General features: G+C 40.1%; 1 protein-coding gene across 2 annotated transcripts; it reads right to left on the reverse strand.

The window, feature by feature from the left end:
• Positions 1-2,644: 2,644 nt before the first annotated feature.
• Positions 2,645-14,676, reverse strand: rgma (repulsive guidance molecule BMP co-receptor a). 2 transcript variants are annotated; one of them, XM_079247140.1, is made up of 5 exons: positions 14,242-14,256; positions 10,283-10,398; positions 9,681-9,705; positions 7,578-8,092; positions 2,645-5,594 (listed from the first exon to the last, which is right to left on the reverse strand). In XM_079247140.1, coding segments are annotated over exons 3-5 (1,215 nt in total). In that variant the 5' UTR covers positions 9,682-9,705; positions 10,283-10,398; positions 14,242-14,256; the 3' UTR covers positions 2,645-4,895. The 2 variants fall into 2 exon arrangements, with proteins under 2 accessions (XP_079103266.1, XP_079103265.1); XM_079247139.1 differs by lacking the exon at positions 9,681-9,705 and having other exon boundaries at positions 14,242-14,676.
• Positions 14,677-18,203: the final 3,527 nt, after the last annotated feature.

Genomic DNA, 18,203 nt, shown 5'->3' on the forward strand with positions numbered 1-18,203 from the left:
GTGTGGGTTAAAAAAAAAAAAGGGGGGGGGGGGGTGAATTGCTGGAAATTTGATCAAACACTCTAGTATGTTTCATTTTACACTCGAAGACACATTTCAAAAGCTGACAAATTCACATTTGTCATGTGAACAACTCGTTATGATTTCTGTCGCTGCATAACTCACTGCAATCCTCCTGCTTTGTTCACTTTAATCACTATTCTTCATTGCAGGCCCCATGAGATGGAAGCATATCTAAGCTGTATTTATGGCAACCTGTGCAAATGCTCCTAACACTATGAATCAGAACAATCCCTTATTTTACCTTTCAGTATTATGAAAGTTAAGAACGGTACTTTTATCGCTTCAGTAATTCACTTGTCTTTCCACATCATGTAAGCTCTCGGATGAAACAAGGTGGCGGAAACGGTTTAATTGTTGGGTTGAAATTTTTTCTTTACTTTGGAGATGCTTGTGTTGTCACTGGAAAGTGGTTGAGAAGTTATTAAGCTACTGGTGCTGACAGGTGATGGTAAATATCTTTGGTCAATCCTCTTGTGCCAAATTTGCTCCTGCACATGGCCCTTTGTTTCCCCCCCTTCTTCGTTAAACCTTCAAAGCTTCTTCATTTGTGCCTTATTTATGTGCATTACTATACTGCATTTTAGTTTATGGACAGTACTGAGGGTTGATGCAGGCAGATCACAGTTCAGTGTTTCATCTGATTCGATCAGAATTCAGCTCAAAACTAGAGGGGACCATCATGTATTCTGGTAATTTGTGCTTCTGTGATTTTTTTTTTTTTTTTTGTCTATTCCAGAAGAGGTGATGATTCAAGGGGATTATGTAAACATTAAAAGGAAGAAATGTTGTGTGTTTTGTCCTGGGCACTTAGTCAACCTGTTACAGTGAAACAGCCAGCTCTTTTTTTTTTCTTCTTCCACTTAAAGCAAACTACAGTTCCTGTATCATATGTCCTGGAAGTCTAAATAATTTATATTTGTGACAAAACCACTCTTCATGAAACATGTACTGTACATATGTTTGGACATATGTAATAAACTTTGTTACACAATGAAGATTCTTACTTTTGACTCCATAAAATCACACCTGATGGATTTGTTTTTATAAATTAAGTGTACTTATGTTGTACTTTTCCAGTCATGCTGACCACTCAAAGTGCTTTAGACTGTTTGTTACATTCACACACACACACACACACTTGAACATCAGGGGCGTTGTGGGTTTTAGTGTTCAAGAAGTCTATCCACAGACCTTCTAGTAGGTAAATGACTGCTCTTCCTCCTGAGATGATTGTTACAACGTATGACTGCTGTAAAATACTTATTTTCCAGACTGCTGTATGTTACAGCTCCGAAATGCGAGAGGGAAAATGGGTTGTACATTTTAAGTGATTTTTTTTTTTTTTTTTAATTTCACCAGGATAATTCCACATTGTTTTTTTTTTTGTTTTTTTTTAAACCACTTAGGTTAGCGTCCTTATCTAGCACAACAGAGTGCACATGTTCAAACATCCGGACAGACTAGCTCATGTTGTAGAAGTACCAGGGTCCTTCATGCACTCTATGCAACATTGCTTTTGGTTTCAAGTGTTTTACTGACCGCTCATTTTGCTATTTTTTTTATCAAGGTTATTGTTGTGACAGAAGTGTCAGGTATAGCCAGCAGGAAGTTGTGATCAAAACGTTTAGTGAAACATGCAATTCCTCAGTGGCTTGTTGAGTTCTTCACAACTCTGCTAATCTATTCATTTGAGTTGTGTCTTAGCAGGAAGACATCTTTAACTAGCCGGACGGTGGACAGAGAAGACTGAAGCTGGACACCCCCGATGTAATGGATGAGCTGTAAACAAGTTGACAAACTGCATTAAGCTTAACTGGGTTGCATTTTCAAATGTTTTTTTTTTTCTTTTACTCTACTGTGTGATTTTATACATGGACAATTCTATAACTTTCTGAAGAGTGTGTATCTAACCTAATATTTCTCCCTGAAGTAGTTTGATCTGTAGTTTAACCTTATCTGCTGACAAGTGATTACTAATATTCCAAGCTGTGTGTTAAGTTACATCCTGTAAGTGTGTGTAGAGTTCGACTGGATTTCAGATAAAGATAACCTTAACACCACGGACTGGTTAAACTGGCTTGTCACAGATCCACACAAATTCTGCCACATGCTTTCTGATGACTGCCAAGACTAATTGAAAAAGTTTAAAATGCCCCAGGGACATGCAGTCTAATGATAGTTTTGTTGTAATATTAGATGTTTTTAATCTGTATAAGACAGACAAATCAAACTTTTGTCGTCTCCCCAGTTATTCTCAAACATTTAAAAACGACTGTAAAAAATAAACTACTCCCAGTGCAGCAATAACATGCATGTTTGTATAAATTGTTGATCCAAAGTCTCTAAACTCATTCATGTTCATTTCTGATGTCCTACTTTTGACTGGGAATTTAAAACCTTTGTGCTAGGATGAGAGCAATTGTTCAGACAGACATAACATCTGCTCTCAGTTTTTTGGGCCTTTACAGCAGGGGGCAGTAAAACACTTCCAAGTCACATAAAGATGCTGCTTTTCAAAAAAAAAAAAAAAAAAAAAAAAATGCTTTCACTGCGACAGCACGAGACAGAGGGACGGCACACAAACAAGACACTGTCTTTTATTCAATAAATAACTTACATTATAAACAGCTGGCGTGTGGGACCACAACAGATTTATACAACAGTTTGATCTTTCTGGCATTTTCCCCATTCAGCTATGTTTTATTCTTTTTAAACATCACAAATCAAACAAAATAGGAGCTAAATGGAAAAAAAAAGAAAAACATAAAGTGCTTTAACCTCAAAAACATGAACAACACAAAACATTTTCCCATTATGTTTTTTTTTCCCCCCTTCTAAAGGTATGTGATGTATAAAGAACATTTCATTACTCCTACAAAGTGTGTACTGTGCTGAAGACCTTTGTGTCGTCCATGTTTTTGAAAAAAAGAAGAAAAAAAAAGTCCCTTTTGAAAGAAATCAAAGGTTCACATTCACCAAAATTATTTTGTGGACAAACTGGAGTGATAAATTCAAAACACAGCTGGTGGTATATAAATTTAAACTCAACAAATGCACAAAAGATATGTACAATCTCACAAAACACATGTACCATATTACTGTAAAACACACAGTACAAATGACATCTATTAACACAAGATTCAACATCGAAATCATCTGTTTGTAGGACTTTTTTTGTTGTTTTCATAACTGCACGTACACATACTCCAAATAGCAGTAGACCTGCCATACACTTCAGTGTGAAGGATAAATGATCAGAAAACTGTCCGGTTGATAAAAACAGCATCTACTGGGAAGACTTGCACATTAACAGATACTCAGCCAAGGTTCAAAGTTCTTGCAGCAAGGAGCATGTTTTAACATGAAACACAAGAACAGCAAAAGGTGAGGCTGCAAAGACAAACAAATGTTGCTTTCACAGTAAGTGTTACTGTATTCCATTAAAAAAAAGAAAAATCACCCACAAAAACAAGTTATATACAGTGAAACATCCCTTTAATGTGAACTGTCTTGAGTTTCGAAAGGATGAAAATTCAGTTGTTAGGCAAATGTTGGCACATGAGCGCGTTCTTTGGCAACGACTTAAGCCATGAAGTCACGTTTACAGACATATGCTTATCATTTACTCTGAGCCGTGGTCAGGTCAGCGCATTGCTGGTCTATAGATGCTATACTGACTAGAGGTGACGGCATCTGCACAAACGTTCAATGCAGATAAATTTAGAGCTTTTGTACTCCAATTGGTTGATCTACATTCTGTAAACGCTCTGAGTGCCACTGGAGTTTTTTCCTTTTGCATTTGTTTTTATTTCCTCTTACATTCACATAATAAATTTGAAATACAAACTTTGATCAACCCGCCAGCTCAAACAATGAAGGGGGGAAGGCTCTGTCACTGAGAATGATGTCCATCCAAAAACAGTTTATTTGTTCCCGCTGGAATTTACTATTTGGCTGATGGATCCTATTTGAACAGACTTGAGCGCGCCGTCTTTTTTTTTTTTTTTTTTTAAATTTCTGAAATTTTGAGCACAACACAAACCCATGGCAAAGATTTCTCCCACTGGAGGTTCTTCTTCTTCTTTTTAAAAAAAAAAAAAAAATCTCATTTCTGGAAACTCCTGCACCCATAAACACACAAAATTAACCACAGATGCTTGATTCTGCACACATATTGTACTAATTCACGTACACACACACACACACACAACCTAACAATATGACCCATTAATCTCCACAGCAGACAACTGGAGACGCTACTCTGACATCCTTTTGGCTGGGTGCTTCTTCCAAAAGGCTCAGGCTTTTCCAAAGCTGGAAACTAATCAAACATAGAGCTGCTTCTGGCCTAAGGTTAACAAAAGCCCCTGTCAGGTCCTCCTGCTTTGCCACATGAGCCACAGAGAGCTTCATTGGCTTGCCACCAATGAGCGGATGAGGGGAGGGAGGATCAGCAAACCCCTCTTTCTGCAAAAGATCATCTTGTCCGGCTTCCCATACACAAACAGCCCCGATGAGAATGTGGGATTTAATCCTAGGTGGATATCCAAAGCTCTGGGGCAGCTAGGTTCTCTCACTGTTTCTCTCTTCAAAGACCACTCCTACAAAGCAGCTAAATACATGTGATGATAGGTGGGAGAGTGGCGAACTTGTCTCGTCGTGAGGCTGACGTCAGGACATGACTATACCACGAAAACGAGACTTGGAGCTGGAGGCAGCCAACAGGCAAGCCACTTATCAACACAGAGAGCCAGAGCAGAGTTGAGGAGCCGGTGTACGACGCAGCGATGACGCTCGAACACTCGCTGACAAACACAACGTTAAAGTAGAGACTATAGATGTAAAGCGCAGCGCTCGATCCACAACAAAACAGCCAGAAGGGTGAGGAAGAAGATCGGAAGTGAGTCTTTGCCCCGCTGTGCCGTGCTGCTCAGAGCATCTTTTTCAAAGATGTGATACCTGTTGCTGTTCGAGTGCAGCATTTTTACATCCTCAAAGGCGTAGTATGCTGCCATGGTGAAGTTTATGTCTCCAGAGGAGAGGAGATCAAACACACAAGACTGAAAGTACAGATCCTCCACTGGGAGCCGCTCTTTGCACTTGGCCTTTGCAGACTGGTAGGTGAAGCCTGGTCCTGCCTGACTGGTCCTGCCTAAGCTGTGAGCTTCTGCGGCCGCGCGAGCCCTGAAGTTCCGAAAGTCGATGCGTTGGTTCGCGGGACAGCCGTGAAGACACAAGTACAAGTCCTGGTCGTCACCTTCTTCCACCGAGTTCACTACTTCCTCAGGCATCCGCACGGCAAAAGTGAGGTAGCGGCCAACCTGCCGGACTACGATGGTCGTTCCGATGTACCTGGCCTGAATCTCCACGTGCTGCCCAGGAACCTTCTCCACCACTCGCAGCGCGTTAGCTCCGTACCGGTCCCCTCCGTTCTTGGAGCCGTCTGCAAACGCGGCCGGCAGCTCGTCCGTTTCGGCGTGGTACATCTTCTGGTCGACGCACTCCTGGAAATTCTTAAAGATGACTGTCAGCTGCAGGCGGACAGAAACAGAGATTCTTATCAGCGTGAAACATCAAGTTCATTTGCTTTTCGGCTTTCCCATCAGGAACATACTGCACGCATTCATTACTGTGTTTTTCAGCTCACATGCAGAGTCTTGGTAAACTGCACTAAATGTAAATATGAGAATTTTATTTATTTATTTAAAAAAAAAATTTTTTTAAAAAGGAAGGTTTTAAACTTTTGCATTAAGGACAAGTTTGTGCTGATATGTGCCATCTACCCCCCCCCGCTACCTCACTGAAGTGTCACATTTCAGGGCTGGCTCGACATGGGGGAGGCCTAGGTAAACGCCCTCAAAAAAACACGAGTCCTAGCCATGTAAAATCAGGCCTCAGTTTGCAGACACAAAGACGAGCCATTCATAGCGCTGAAAAACCTGCCCGTGAACCCCCAGAACTATGCTCCAGGGAGTGGCATCAGGCCAGGACGCAGCTATATGCTCTGCAGCTAATTAAGTGAGACTGGTCAGGACTCTCTAAGCTTGGTTTCATGGGACACCAATAAGTCATTGTCAGAGCTGGGACGCGAAGACAGCCAAGGACTGATGTCTGCTTGTCTTAGACGGAGAACAGGAAGTAGGAGGTCGACTGAATACTCAGTTTTAGCTTCACAAGTCAATTCCCTTATACCACCTATTTCAGCATCTGATTCCTTCAGGTTCATTTCTGAAACGTTTGATAAAAAAAACTAAACAGAATCTAGAGGCCTCTATTGGAGCTCTATGAGGAGATAATAAAAAAATTTTAAAAAGCAGCTTTATTTGCTCCAGTGAGAGACGTGGAGTGATACAGTGCTTTGCTTAATGCAGATCGCTTTGCCAGAAGTGCCTTGTTTGCACAGGTGGTTCAGGCTGCTGCTTTGTCTTCTCTTTGTCCAGAATCATGCGCTCTACAAAACTGTCTCATTTGTTTCCAAGAATAGCAACATAAAAAGTAATTACTTTAAAAGCTAAAAGGGGGGGTAAAAAAAAAAAAAAGGCCCACAAATGTCTAATAAGAGTGCCATTAAGAAAGCTTGATTATAGAAAATTACGGTTTCTACAAATGTGATTAAGGATAAAGTCCTCTTACAGTGCTGTGTAAGTACTCTAGCTGTGATCCTCAGTAACAATCGCTGCTGAAGCTTTGCCAAATCTCAGCCGAGTCGATCTCATGACCTTAAATTTTTACTGAAAAGACAGGTCAGGGGCAGCCGTCCAAACTAACCACTGTACCATTTATCAAAACAACTATAATCATGTGTGTTCTGCTGATAAAGATATAAAAGAAAATATCTCATTATGTGGAGAAAATATCTGCAGTTTTATGTGCAGAGAAATTCTTCCCTGTGCTCAGTATGGACTACCCTCAAGTACCGTGAACCTCAGGCTGAGCTGAGGTGAAAATGGAGCCTTATGTTTGCATTTGATGCAGCTCTGCTGTTGCGTGTCATTTCTAAAGCTTATCGAGATCTCTTTGTGATCGCGCTGGCTTGGACTTCTTCGTGTGTTATTATGGAACTCATCCAAACACTAACCAGAATCCACGGTTTGACAGAAAAGACATCTCACTGCAGCTCTCACAATGTGACCACATGAAAGAAGAGACTCACTCTAGCAAAAACATGGATGGATTCAGATAAAGCAAATGTACTTAGTCATTTATATAACATGTCAGAGGGGGAGGAAGAGTAAGGCACAAGGTCAGTTCCAGGCGTTTCACTGCTATTTTTACTGACTGATAGTCCAAATCTGCACACATTATATCTCCAACAATGCACCGGTTTGTCATCATAGCATAGAACGTACAATATCCACATCATATGGCCATTTCAACATGGAATAGTATGAGCACAGATGTTTCAATAAAGGCTGCGTTTCACGATCAAAGAAGAAATTAAACTGCTGATGTAAGTCACTGTTGCCATCTTGTTTGTTCAGAGTATACCAACACACACTCAGTGAGATGCTCACCTTGCTTGTAGCTGTAGCTAAAGAGCCGGGTACAACAGGAGAGTTGGTCACCTGGACAGACAGGTATTTGTTGTGGATGAGTGGCCAGGCTCCTTCCACTTTGCACGTCTGAAAGTCGTCGCCAAAAGTTCGAAGGTGTGGGTCTCCGAAAAAGCCACAGTGGGTGAAGTTCGGCGCCGTGTTGCGCTGTAGACTGCGCTCATAGTGGCAAACCTCTGGGCCATCGGAGCGTTCCTGGCTGTCGGGCAGGATCGGAGGCGGTGGAGGAGGAAGCGGCGTTCGTGCGCGAGGTTGTGATGTTGGCCCCTCCTTGGAGCAGTTGTGCTGGCTCATTAGGTCCTCTATGCCATGCTGGGCAGAGTGATACGTCAGGTCACCCCTGCAGGTGCGTGCAGTCCGGCGCACGCAGCTGTTATAAGCTCGCAGCGCCGTGCAAAACTCCTCCTCCAGTCCAGAGTTTGACTTCGAGGCCCAAAATTCAGAGTTACACTTTAGGATCTTACACTGCAGACTCACTGTCAAAGGAAAGAAATGGAATATTATTACTATAATAGTTTAGAAAAAATGCTCTGTAACAAGTAATCATGTCATCTACATGATTCACAAATAAAAACACATAAAACCACAGGTGTGCTTTAAGAAGAATACAATCTTCTAAACTAACCAGGAATGCAGAGACAGCCATTACTGTTTCATATGAAAGCCTACATTGCCAAACATATCTGTGCATCTTCTAGCATGTTCTAAAATCTAAAAGCCAGTATCATAATCCAACAGTGGTCATTTCAGTATAACCAACTTCATTTGGTCTATAATCAAGCAATACATCAGTTCTTGTTAAATAAAAATAAACACAAAGCATAGTACATTGTAAGTGATCAATATCATCATTATTACACCATGCAACTGCAAAAAGCAGATCCAAGCCTCCAAGTCAAGCTGATATGACACATGCTGTTAATTATAAAGGACTGCCTTTTGTCGTTCACACCTACAGGCTTCTATTTAAAAGTAAAAATGCAATTAAGGATTCTAAGCTACACTTTTACTGATAAGCAACACTGCAGCACTGTTGATTTTCTCCAGTAAATTGTGCCACATCCGACTAAATAATATTGTTCAAACGTTTCTCAGGATGCTGTGTTGTGACACCATATTTGACTCGTAGCACCCTTAACTAATAAGGCATTTTACCCAAGGCCGTTGCGGTCATCTCACTTTGAAGTCTCACTTAAAACAATATTTCTTTGAAAAGCCGCAGCTCTCTCTAACCTCAACGCACTGCTTAGCACGTCTCAACTTAACAGATGGCAATAAACTCATCTTGAGGTAAACTATAAGCAGATTATCACTTCGTTGTTTGGAGATAAGTAACTGAAGACGGAAACTGATAAGAGCTTGGTAAATGTGTGAAATGAACTAAATAAGGCACTCCCACTAGGGCGGAGATTATATTAAAATGACAATGTAATCTGATTACCACAAAATATCAATAATCAGATCAGTGGGGAAAAAAGGCAGAATCCAGTTGTAGTTTAATATCAAGGAGTGGAATTTAACTGCACCTTAAAAACTGTGAAAGCAAAAGAAAAAGTCCAGCTGTAAATGTTTATCAGCATGGTAAATTTAATCTTATGAATTATAAAGGAAAAGTTTTTCATCTTGGTTTGTTTAAAAGGGACTTAACAAGTACTTTTTCGGTTTTTAAAAAATGATATATTTATTCATACATTTGTAGTTCAGTTTTATCTAAAGTGAAAATGGGGGATTAATATCTGAGAAAGTGCTTCTCTTGTGGTCCCTGATGACAAAGCCAGCAGAGCCAAGGCTTTCACAAAAGTATGACAATGCTAAATGAATTATATTACTATTACATTTTTTTAAATTATCAAACTAAATGCAATTACTATGAAACTTTTCACTTTTCAGTGACTGCATCTTTTTTTCCTCTTTAAAGCACAACATGCAAAAACATTTTGCAAAAATTTAGTAAGTTGCATTACTAATTTCAAAACACAGCCATGTAATTAGTAATTAGTAAAAGATATTTAAAGTAATATGATCCACCCCTGCTCCCCATGCAAAAGATAACTATAGTCTTACTATTGGGACAACACACACACTGGTGCTGTAAAATAAATAAACGTAAAGAAATGAAGAAATGAAAAAAACTATGAAAGAAAACAAGAGTACAACTCCAGCTACTTCAAAACTATTTATAATAGTGAATAAATTATATCTAAATTAATAAAACTGACCAAACCTACATTTTATAATGACAACAGCAATTGTCGCCGGCTAATTAAACCGTAAGTCTTTTAACTTTATCAAAACAGCTGAACATAAACTGTCGCGTCTAAATCTCCATAATCTCTCTTATCGTAGTAGATTTAATCACCGACTGCTGCGTCGCCTTGCTCATGTTAACCCGTATTTGTCTTTACTGTCTCCGACAAAGATCCTTTAGAGAAAATAAGCATCTTTACTTGGATTTTAGGTCACTAAATCATTTGGGTGACTGAATACTGGTTGAAGCCAACAAGTTCAGGTGAACAGAAACTGGTGCGCTAACTTGGGGGAAGTTAGCTAATGCTATGTAATGATTAGAGTTTCACCTGTAGCTAGGAGCGTCATTTTATGTGTATGTGTGTGTGTGTGTGTGTTGTGGTTCAGCTGTGATTTTAAAGTTGCATTGGGTGTCTTACCGGAGGGGAAAAGTGAGAAAAACACGGCGAGGATTCTGCACACTTCAAGCGCCGAGGGTCTCCCTCTTTCCCCCATAACCATCCATCCAGCTCGGGGTCGCACTTCACTCCTCTCCCTGCTCAAAGTAAGATGAAGGAGAAACAGCGGAGCAGAGTTAGCTACAGCCGCGGAGCCCCCGTTAAAAAAAAACCCCCACAAAACTATTCACGAACGAGCTCTGAAGCTCCCCGTCCTCTTATCCCTGCCTGGTCAGGCTGTTTTTTGTTGCCCTAGTCGGTGTGAAAGTGAAGACAGCGGTGAAAGCAGCGTTCACTATCCAGCAGTGAGGGGGAAACGCAGACCGCTCGCAGCGCCGCAGGGAGCGGAGGGAGTGCTGAGGAGGTGCTCCCTCTGCGGACCCGGCGGACGCTCAGCCAATCACGGCCGCCTGTGTTACACCCCTCCACCTCCCCCAAGTCTCATTCTGCGAGTCTCATATTACACCTCAATCTGCAGAATTGTTCGACATTTAACGACCCATAAACTAGTCGTCCACACCGACATATGCGAGACAGGTTCGTTTTGATACTCAAAGCACGACTGAACACGTGTAAGAAGATGGAGAAGGAAGCAAATTAACAATTCAAACTCACATTAAGTTTATTTTCCCGCTTATCTTACCAGGGCCGTTCCAAGGAATTAGAGGGACCCAATCAAAATGTGATTTGCCCCCCACCAGACCACCTTAATACCACCAATGCTTAATTTTTACTGATGTTTGATCATTTCATACTCTGTAAGATACTCATTCGATCCTATTTGTAGTTGTTATTGTAGTTTTTAGCCTTAATGGGGCTAAACTTACTAAACTTGTAACTGAAAGTAAGAGAAAACATAATGGATAAAACATGTTTTGAGTAAACAAAATAGCCAGTTTATTTATTTTGGAAAAAGAGGTACAAAAATGTATAAAATGCAAGCTTCCCCTACAAACAGCTGTTTTGTTTGCCTATACCTTGAGCTTGCCTGTATGACGTCACAAAAACCTAATAAAACCTAAGTTAAATATGGATGATGGCAGCAAGCTAAGTTAACCTCTTTGGCAATACAAACCTGCAAGTAGACCAATGTTGTGGATTATATGAAAATGTACAGGGCATAAGAAATATTTCCATTTGATGAAATGCAACAATAACAAAATATACTGTGCTTGAAGGTGTCCCACACTGAAAATAGCTCATTTCAATTAACTGCTGGAAAATTATAATAAATATGTATGGGAGCAACTAAGCTGGGTTTTATTCATTTCCTGATCTGTTTCTGGGTTAAATATTTTCTCAATAACATGTAAGGAACAGGTGAGAGATTTTTTCCCCAGAGGATGATTTGCAATAAGAGAAAAATAGCTTTAATGTGGTAAAAAAAAAAAAAAAAAAAAAAAAAAAGGGGGTTATTTGACTTTATTGACTGAGAAATATCCATCATTTGCTAACTTATCAGTCTCGCCTATGTATGATTAGAAATACCATAAGGTGTAGGAGAAAAGTAATTTAGAGGTTGTAATATAGGACATTAAGAGTTTATACATACATACATATATATATATATATATATATATATATATATATATATATATATATATATATATATATATACATGTGAAAATGTGAAAATCAGTTCACGCAGAAACAGTAGCATGATCATAAAAACAGTCTGCATGCTATCTGAAACAATCTGGTCTGCACGACACCTTGTCTGTTTAAAACCCCCTGCAGTTAAAGGCAGCCTCATGATTATTATTAAATCCAGAAAAACATATCAACAGGTTAACACATTTTTTGGGTCACTGAGAAGCAGAGCAGTATTATAATTATCTCAGTTTGACTGTCTATCTATGTATATATCTACTTGAGGCTTTTTCTTTCAGTGACTTTCTAGATTTGAACAAATTACCTTTACAATGCCATCGTTATTCCCTTTCTAAAGACACAACACTCCCCGCATTTTTTTTCTTATTTTTTTTATCATTGTTCAGTTTCACAATTGCCATATTATTGGTACCTTTCATTGCCATTAACCCTAAATGCTACCTGACGGATGGCTGAATACTCAGGTTGTGGCTGGCAGTACAGTATTTTTCCACAGAGTGGTGAATGTCTTTGTGGTTGCTGTCCCTCTCATGGTTGATGGATATGTTCATGTACAATGAGGTCTGAGCCTACACATGTTTTCAACAAGGGTGGCCCTGTGCTGACTTACGTCCAACAGCAATATGCCAAGCTTTCACATCTGAAATGAATGAGCGCAGCTGAAAGGTCTGAGCTGCTTGCTGAAACGGTTTGAATTGTGGAGTATTTTTGGACTGTGGCAGAGATACTGTGGCTGCAGCAAACTCAGAAATTAAAATGTCCTTCAACACCTTCAAAGCTTTGATCTATGTATTTTCATTAAAGTGTTGCTGGACTGCTGGGCGGAAAAAACAGAGTGCATAAGATCGGAGACGAAGATGATGCACCTTTTCGCCTGTGTTCATCATTTATTCTCAACATGTTGTACAGCTTGAAGCCTAATGATTATCATTAAGGATCTAATGGTTTGTTTATGGAAAATTCATTGATGCATATTTCACAAGGAAAGGATATTTAGAGACTTTAACAAAAGCCATGAATATGTAAAGTTATGACATTGAAGCAAATACAGAATTTGAAATCCAAATTCTTTTCCATGTTTTATAGCAACCACACTCTGCATAGCAGTTGCAGAAATTTGCCCCAAAAAATAACAGTTTTTTTCCATCTTGAGGATCAGTTCCAGTAGACGAATCATTTCTTTAAGCATTGCCTGGCTCTGTTTTATGTCACTGTAAAAGTGCTTTTTTTATGCCATTTGTTGGGCAAATCAAGTCACTTCAAGACTGCAACACTGTTCTGAAGATTTCTTACACAATTAATACATGAACCAAGCAGTTACTGTTAAAAATAATCTTGCAGCCACAGCTTTGATTCTTGTCACATCGTCTGACATTAGGTTGGGACCTCCTCTTGCCAGCTGTCTGCTGTAATCAAGCTGCATGTCACTTTTAAGCAATAATGTGGGCAAGGCACAAACAGGCACACTGAATGATTCCCTTCAGCAGATAGAGGGCTTCTCATTACATCTTTTTAAATTAGCATTTGTAGACCATGACATCTACATGCTGCAATATATAGCATCACAAACATGCAAAAATCCACATGGTTTGAAAAAGAAAATAAAGAAGAAAAAGCTCAAATTTCTGATCACATGGTAAATCATGTTAAAACGCACACAGCAGGTTCAGTTTACACATCATTTACTTAGTATTTTAGAACCTAAATGACACACTGATGAGCTTTTACGTCTTTTAAATCCCTTGCACAAGTCTACATTTGCTGCAGGTCTGCACTGGCAGAGCTGCTTGTCCAACAGATGGCGCTTGTAAAGAGCTCAGTTATGGAGCTTCTAACCATGACACAAACGCACATGGCTTTACGAGGACAAGCAAACCTGTCATTAAAATTGAGCTTTATGGACAGCTCCATTATTGGCCTAATTGGAGCTGTCAGACAGGTGGGATTTAAAAGATGAAAACCTGTATCCAGCTGCATATTGTCCTGCTGCGCAGCTCCGAAGATCATCATTTTACTGCATGACAGATTAAACGGGGGCCTTTTGGGGCTGGGAACAACTATAATAAATCTTGAAACCGTGATCAATAAAACAACATTTTCACTTTTGAACAGGGTGCAAATGAATGCAGCTTTTATTGCAGCTGGATGATGAGTGGCACTTGCAGGATCAGGTTGTTAAAACAGCAGAAATGCAGCTCTCAGGACAGCATGCAGACTGAAAAACAGCCATGCTCAGGACATAAAAGGTTGCTTATGGTTGAGGAGCTCAAAACTGGCAGATTGCATGAGTAAAATAAACTCATGTCAGGAACAAACAAAATGAACCAAACCTTGGCGACTGCATGGGCTCTCCGCGTCTCAGGAGTCCTGCAGGAACCCGGAGGACAGCGATCAGGAGGAAGCAGACTCTTTCAACAACAAAAAAAAATCTCCTCAAGAAACCAGTTTGTCACAGTAATCCGACATTAAACGCACTCAGCTGCTTTCTGAGTGTAAAATCCACCACTTTGTACATGATGTCCAGCAATCTGCTGCTCTGTAGCCAAAGTCTGCTTTCTCCTTATATTGCCACTTATCGCTCCCAGTGGACGCGGATCTCCACAGCCATTGCATTAAACTCACTTCCCTATCAGTCGATCAGAGAGGAGGCATTATGATAGATTAAGTCCAGTAATTAGTCTCATCCGCGTGCCGAATCCAAATAGTTAGTTATGGTCGACGACGAGAGAGAAAAGAGCCCCGAGGGCAAAGCTGCCGCTGCTGCTGCGTGCAGCCCGATCCGCTGTCTGGATGTTGTGAAATGGCTTGTTAGAAAGTGTGAGAGAGACAATGATCGACTCCGCATGACGCCACATAGAAGCCCCAAATCTTTAGAGCCCCCCCTCCTTGTTCAAGTAGTTTCTCAGACGCTTTGGAGAAAAAAAAGGGGGGGGGGGGGGGGTTGTAGATTAGGTCGCAGCTGTGCTGAAAAACAGCCCAGATATTTCATAAAAAAATACTATTAGGGTATTCATTTATTTGTTTTTTATTTATTTACCCACACAAAACCAATTAAAGCTAAATCTAGGCTCTGTTGGCATTGCTTGCAATTAAACCAAATGTCATTCTGCTGAAGTGTGGTGGGAATAGGAGCCTTTCGGGTGCCATTTCTGCACCTTTCACAGAGTTTAAAATTGAATTCCTTTCCTCCTTCATGACACTGATTACCAATATAAACCTCCAGCTTTCATATACATCACCAGATAACCTCTATGGGTGCCTCATCTTTGCAAAATCACAGGTTTGAAAAGAGACAAATCCATAATAATCGAGATTTAATGGAGGATCAGATGGACAAACACTTGGCAGTTGCAGAGGAGGGGGGTGGGCTGTGCTCAAAGGCAGAGAGGCCTGGGAGGAAGCTGCACCTGTGTTTTAGGATCAGGCTGCATGCAGGAAAATACCACCACAACCCCCCACCTCCTTGCACTAAACCTTGTCAAGCCTCCACAACAGAATTGATTCTCTCTATGCTCCAGTTTTCCTCGGGTTTTCTGTTTCTGACTGAAGCAGCAAAATGATCAGGATTCTCACCGCCTGTCAGGAAAAATGACATTCATGTATCACAAATGCAAACTATTTGAAGCTTGACATACCTAACGAGACTGCGATTTCATATTCTATCAGAGCTGAGGCAGTACGGCTCTTATTTGCACAAAGCCACTGAGCAAAGCTACCACCTTACATGGTCTTTTTGTCTATCCTGCAAGAAAGTGACCCTTGTGATCCACTCATTTACTGTCAGCCCTGCTCTCTGTTGATGGCCACTGAAAGGCAGCATATTTAGCATTGATGCAACAGAGCAACATAAAAGAGTGACACCCTAGTGTGAAAAGAATGACTTTAGAGGTGCCGGATGCAGGCCCCATCTCAAACACAGCTGGTGCACATGCCGCCTTGCTGAGGTGCTACAGCGAGTTAGCATGACAGAACCGATTTACATGACACTTTATAAGTTAATGCTTCCATTTTTATGCACGGCCATTGCAGTTTTGGTTCTGCTTCATTTTATAGAAGAATAAGTGTCAGTCAACCATGTGCCTAGATTATTATAGCAATAAAACCGCATTCAATTACACCTTTACCTCTGGGCCCCTCTTTGATTTCCTTCAGTCTCCAGTGATTTTTGTGTCTGTTAGAATCTGAAGAAAATTGCAAAGCAGTACAAACCTGTGAGAGACCTGTGTATTGCTACAAAATACAGCAAGGTTCTCTATCCAGCAGCAAAGCTGTGGTATATTTTTGCTACAAGATTTCCACAAAGTTGCTGCAACATGATGATTCATAAACCACATTCTGTCGTTTCAGCAAATGCAGAGGAGTGGTTCCAAATCTCTCTTTATTTTCTGGTGATTTCCTCAGCTTCGTATATGTTTCACCTCCTCTCTGTCTCCAGTTTTTAACTTCATCATACAGGAAAGAACATCTCCAGTGTTTCCAGTGGCACAGATTCAGTTTAACTCCCTCTTCTTACTCTGAGATGATTTTATTTATACTTTTTTTTTTTTTTTTTTTTTTGGTCTTTCTTTCATGTTAGAAGATGTGGTTCTGAACAACTCCGGCACATGTCGGGTGTGGTAAACTTGTCATCAGCTGCAGTATTTCTGAGTCAGGCATGCATTACTAAACATCATATGCTCCAACTGACCTTCCAGTTGCATGTTGGGCTCCTGCTGCATAACAATTAGCTCACCACTGTGTGTTGTGCCTCTATTGTCGGAGGTGTCACACACTGCTTTGTGGTACCTTTGAGACATTCGACAGGACAGCTCTTCCACAGATCATTATACTACCTGAAAGAATGAGCTTCTTATTGCTCTGTTATGTGGAGCTGATTAACACCTCCCAACTGTAACCTGTAACAGGGGTTAAACAATGTGTTGATCAACACATATTCAGGTTATTACTGAACTGTCAAGGTCATTTATTGAGTGAAAACTTCACACTGCGGTCCTAGAAATAATGACTGTGGATAAAACAGGATATAATGAGCCTTTTAATTCAGGGATGAATCATTTGAAGCTCCAATCTAAAGTAAAAGCAGGTGATTATGTGTGAAATTAAAAGATATGCTGATTTAAAAAAGAAAAAAAAAGACATAGAAAGGAGAGGGCATCGTTAGTTCTAAAAGTATATATTTCAGAGCATGTGTTGAAACACATCCGTACGTATGTGTTTTTCTTTTTTGTTCAGATGAATCACTAATACTCACATCTCTGAACAAAACCTTTCACTGTTCTCCATCCGACTTAAGAAGTATTATTTTTCGTATACAAGGCATGCAAACTGCACTGTGTTGTGCTATATTCTCAACTGAAGCACATTTAGCAGATTAGCAACATGCATTAAAGACAACTTAGGAACCATTTCTATTGTTAAAAAAAAGAGCTAATACTGCAAGCCTCTGAGAGAAGCTATAGTAGGCAGTGAAAACTCAAATTGACTCAGCTATGCTTTAGGTACATGATTGGCATTAATAAAGAGGGGTCAGTGAACCCAAATCACTCACACCTTTGCTCACACCTTTGATAATAAGGTGTGAGCATGAATCCAAAAAAATCTATTAAAAGCTGATGTGTGGAGCTCAGATAGTGTGCAGAATTAAAGCCAAAGGTCTGTAAATATAAGAAAGCAGGAACCTTGCAAATTAGCCTTTTTATGCACACAGAGGAAAGGACTTGAATGTGGAAACACTCATTACACAACCTTCTTTGTCATTTTAAGCAGAGGATGGGCTCCTTTTTTTTCTCTTTTCCTCCCCATTTGTGAAGCCAGACAGCGATCCAGAAAGATTTATTTGCTCTGTATTATTCCAGACATGAACCAAACTGGACAGACCACTTTACAAGAAATTAGCTCTGCTGCATGACAGAACCCATCTAAATAAAAGATGCATGACATCAAGCCAACTTTTAGGGAGAAAGATTAGTGAATGGATAACCGCTTCAAGCTGTGCGATCATGACAATTTAGCACCTGATTCTTAATTTTTTTTTCTTATTTGAACAAAAAAGCTTGCTGGTGAGCAGCCACGACTCCATTTGCATGCAAGATTTCATAAGCGCATGCAAGAAAACGAAGCCTTATCTCAATAAAACAGCTGCCTTTTTTAATTTCCTGCTTCTGAGATTACGCACAATAAGTGGAGGATCATCTATATATTCAGTTTATGAATGTAGAATTAGATGAGCTTTAACTTCTCGTTGTGGAAATAATTAAACTATTGGGATTACGCCTACATCTGTCTCCACTGT

Source organism: Telmatherina bonti, assembly GCF_933228915.1.
Source record: "Telmatherina bonti genome assembly, chromosome: 2".
Lineage (NCBI taxonomy): Eukaryota > Metazoa > Chordata > Actinopteri > Atheriniformes > Telmatherinidae > Telmatherina > Telmatherina bonti.

What these genes read in the sequence shown, in the direction of transcription:
- rgma (XM_079247139.1), bottom strand. An exon ending in TTTCTCACTTTTCCCCTCCG is followed by an intron (nt 8,093 to 10,282) that starts GTAAGACACCCA and finishes TTCCTTTGACAG; the next exon opens with TGAGTCTGCAGTGTAAGATC. An exon ending in TAGCTACAGCTACAAGCAAG is followed by an intron (nt 5,595 to 7,577) that starts GTGAGCATCTCA and finishes GTCCGCCTGCAG; the next exon opens with CTGACAGTCATCTTTAAGAA.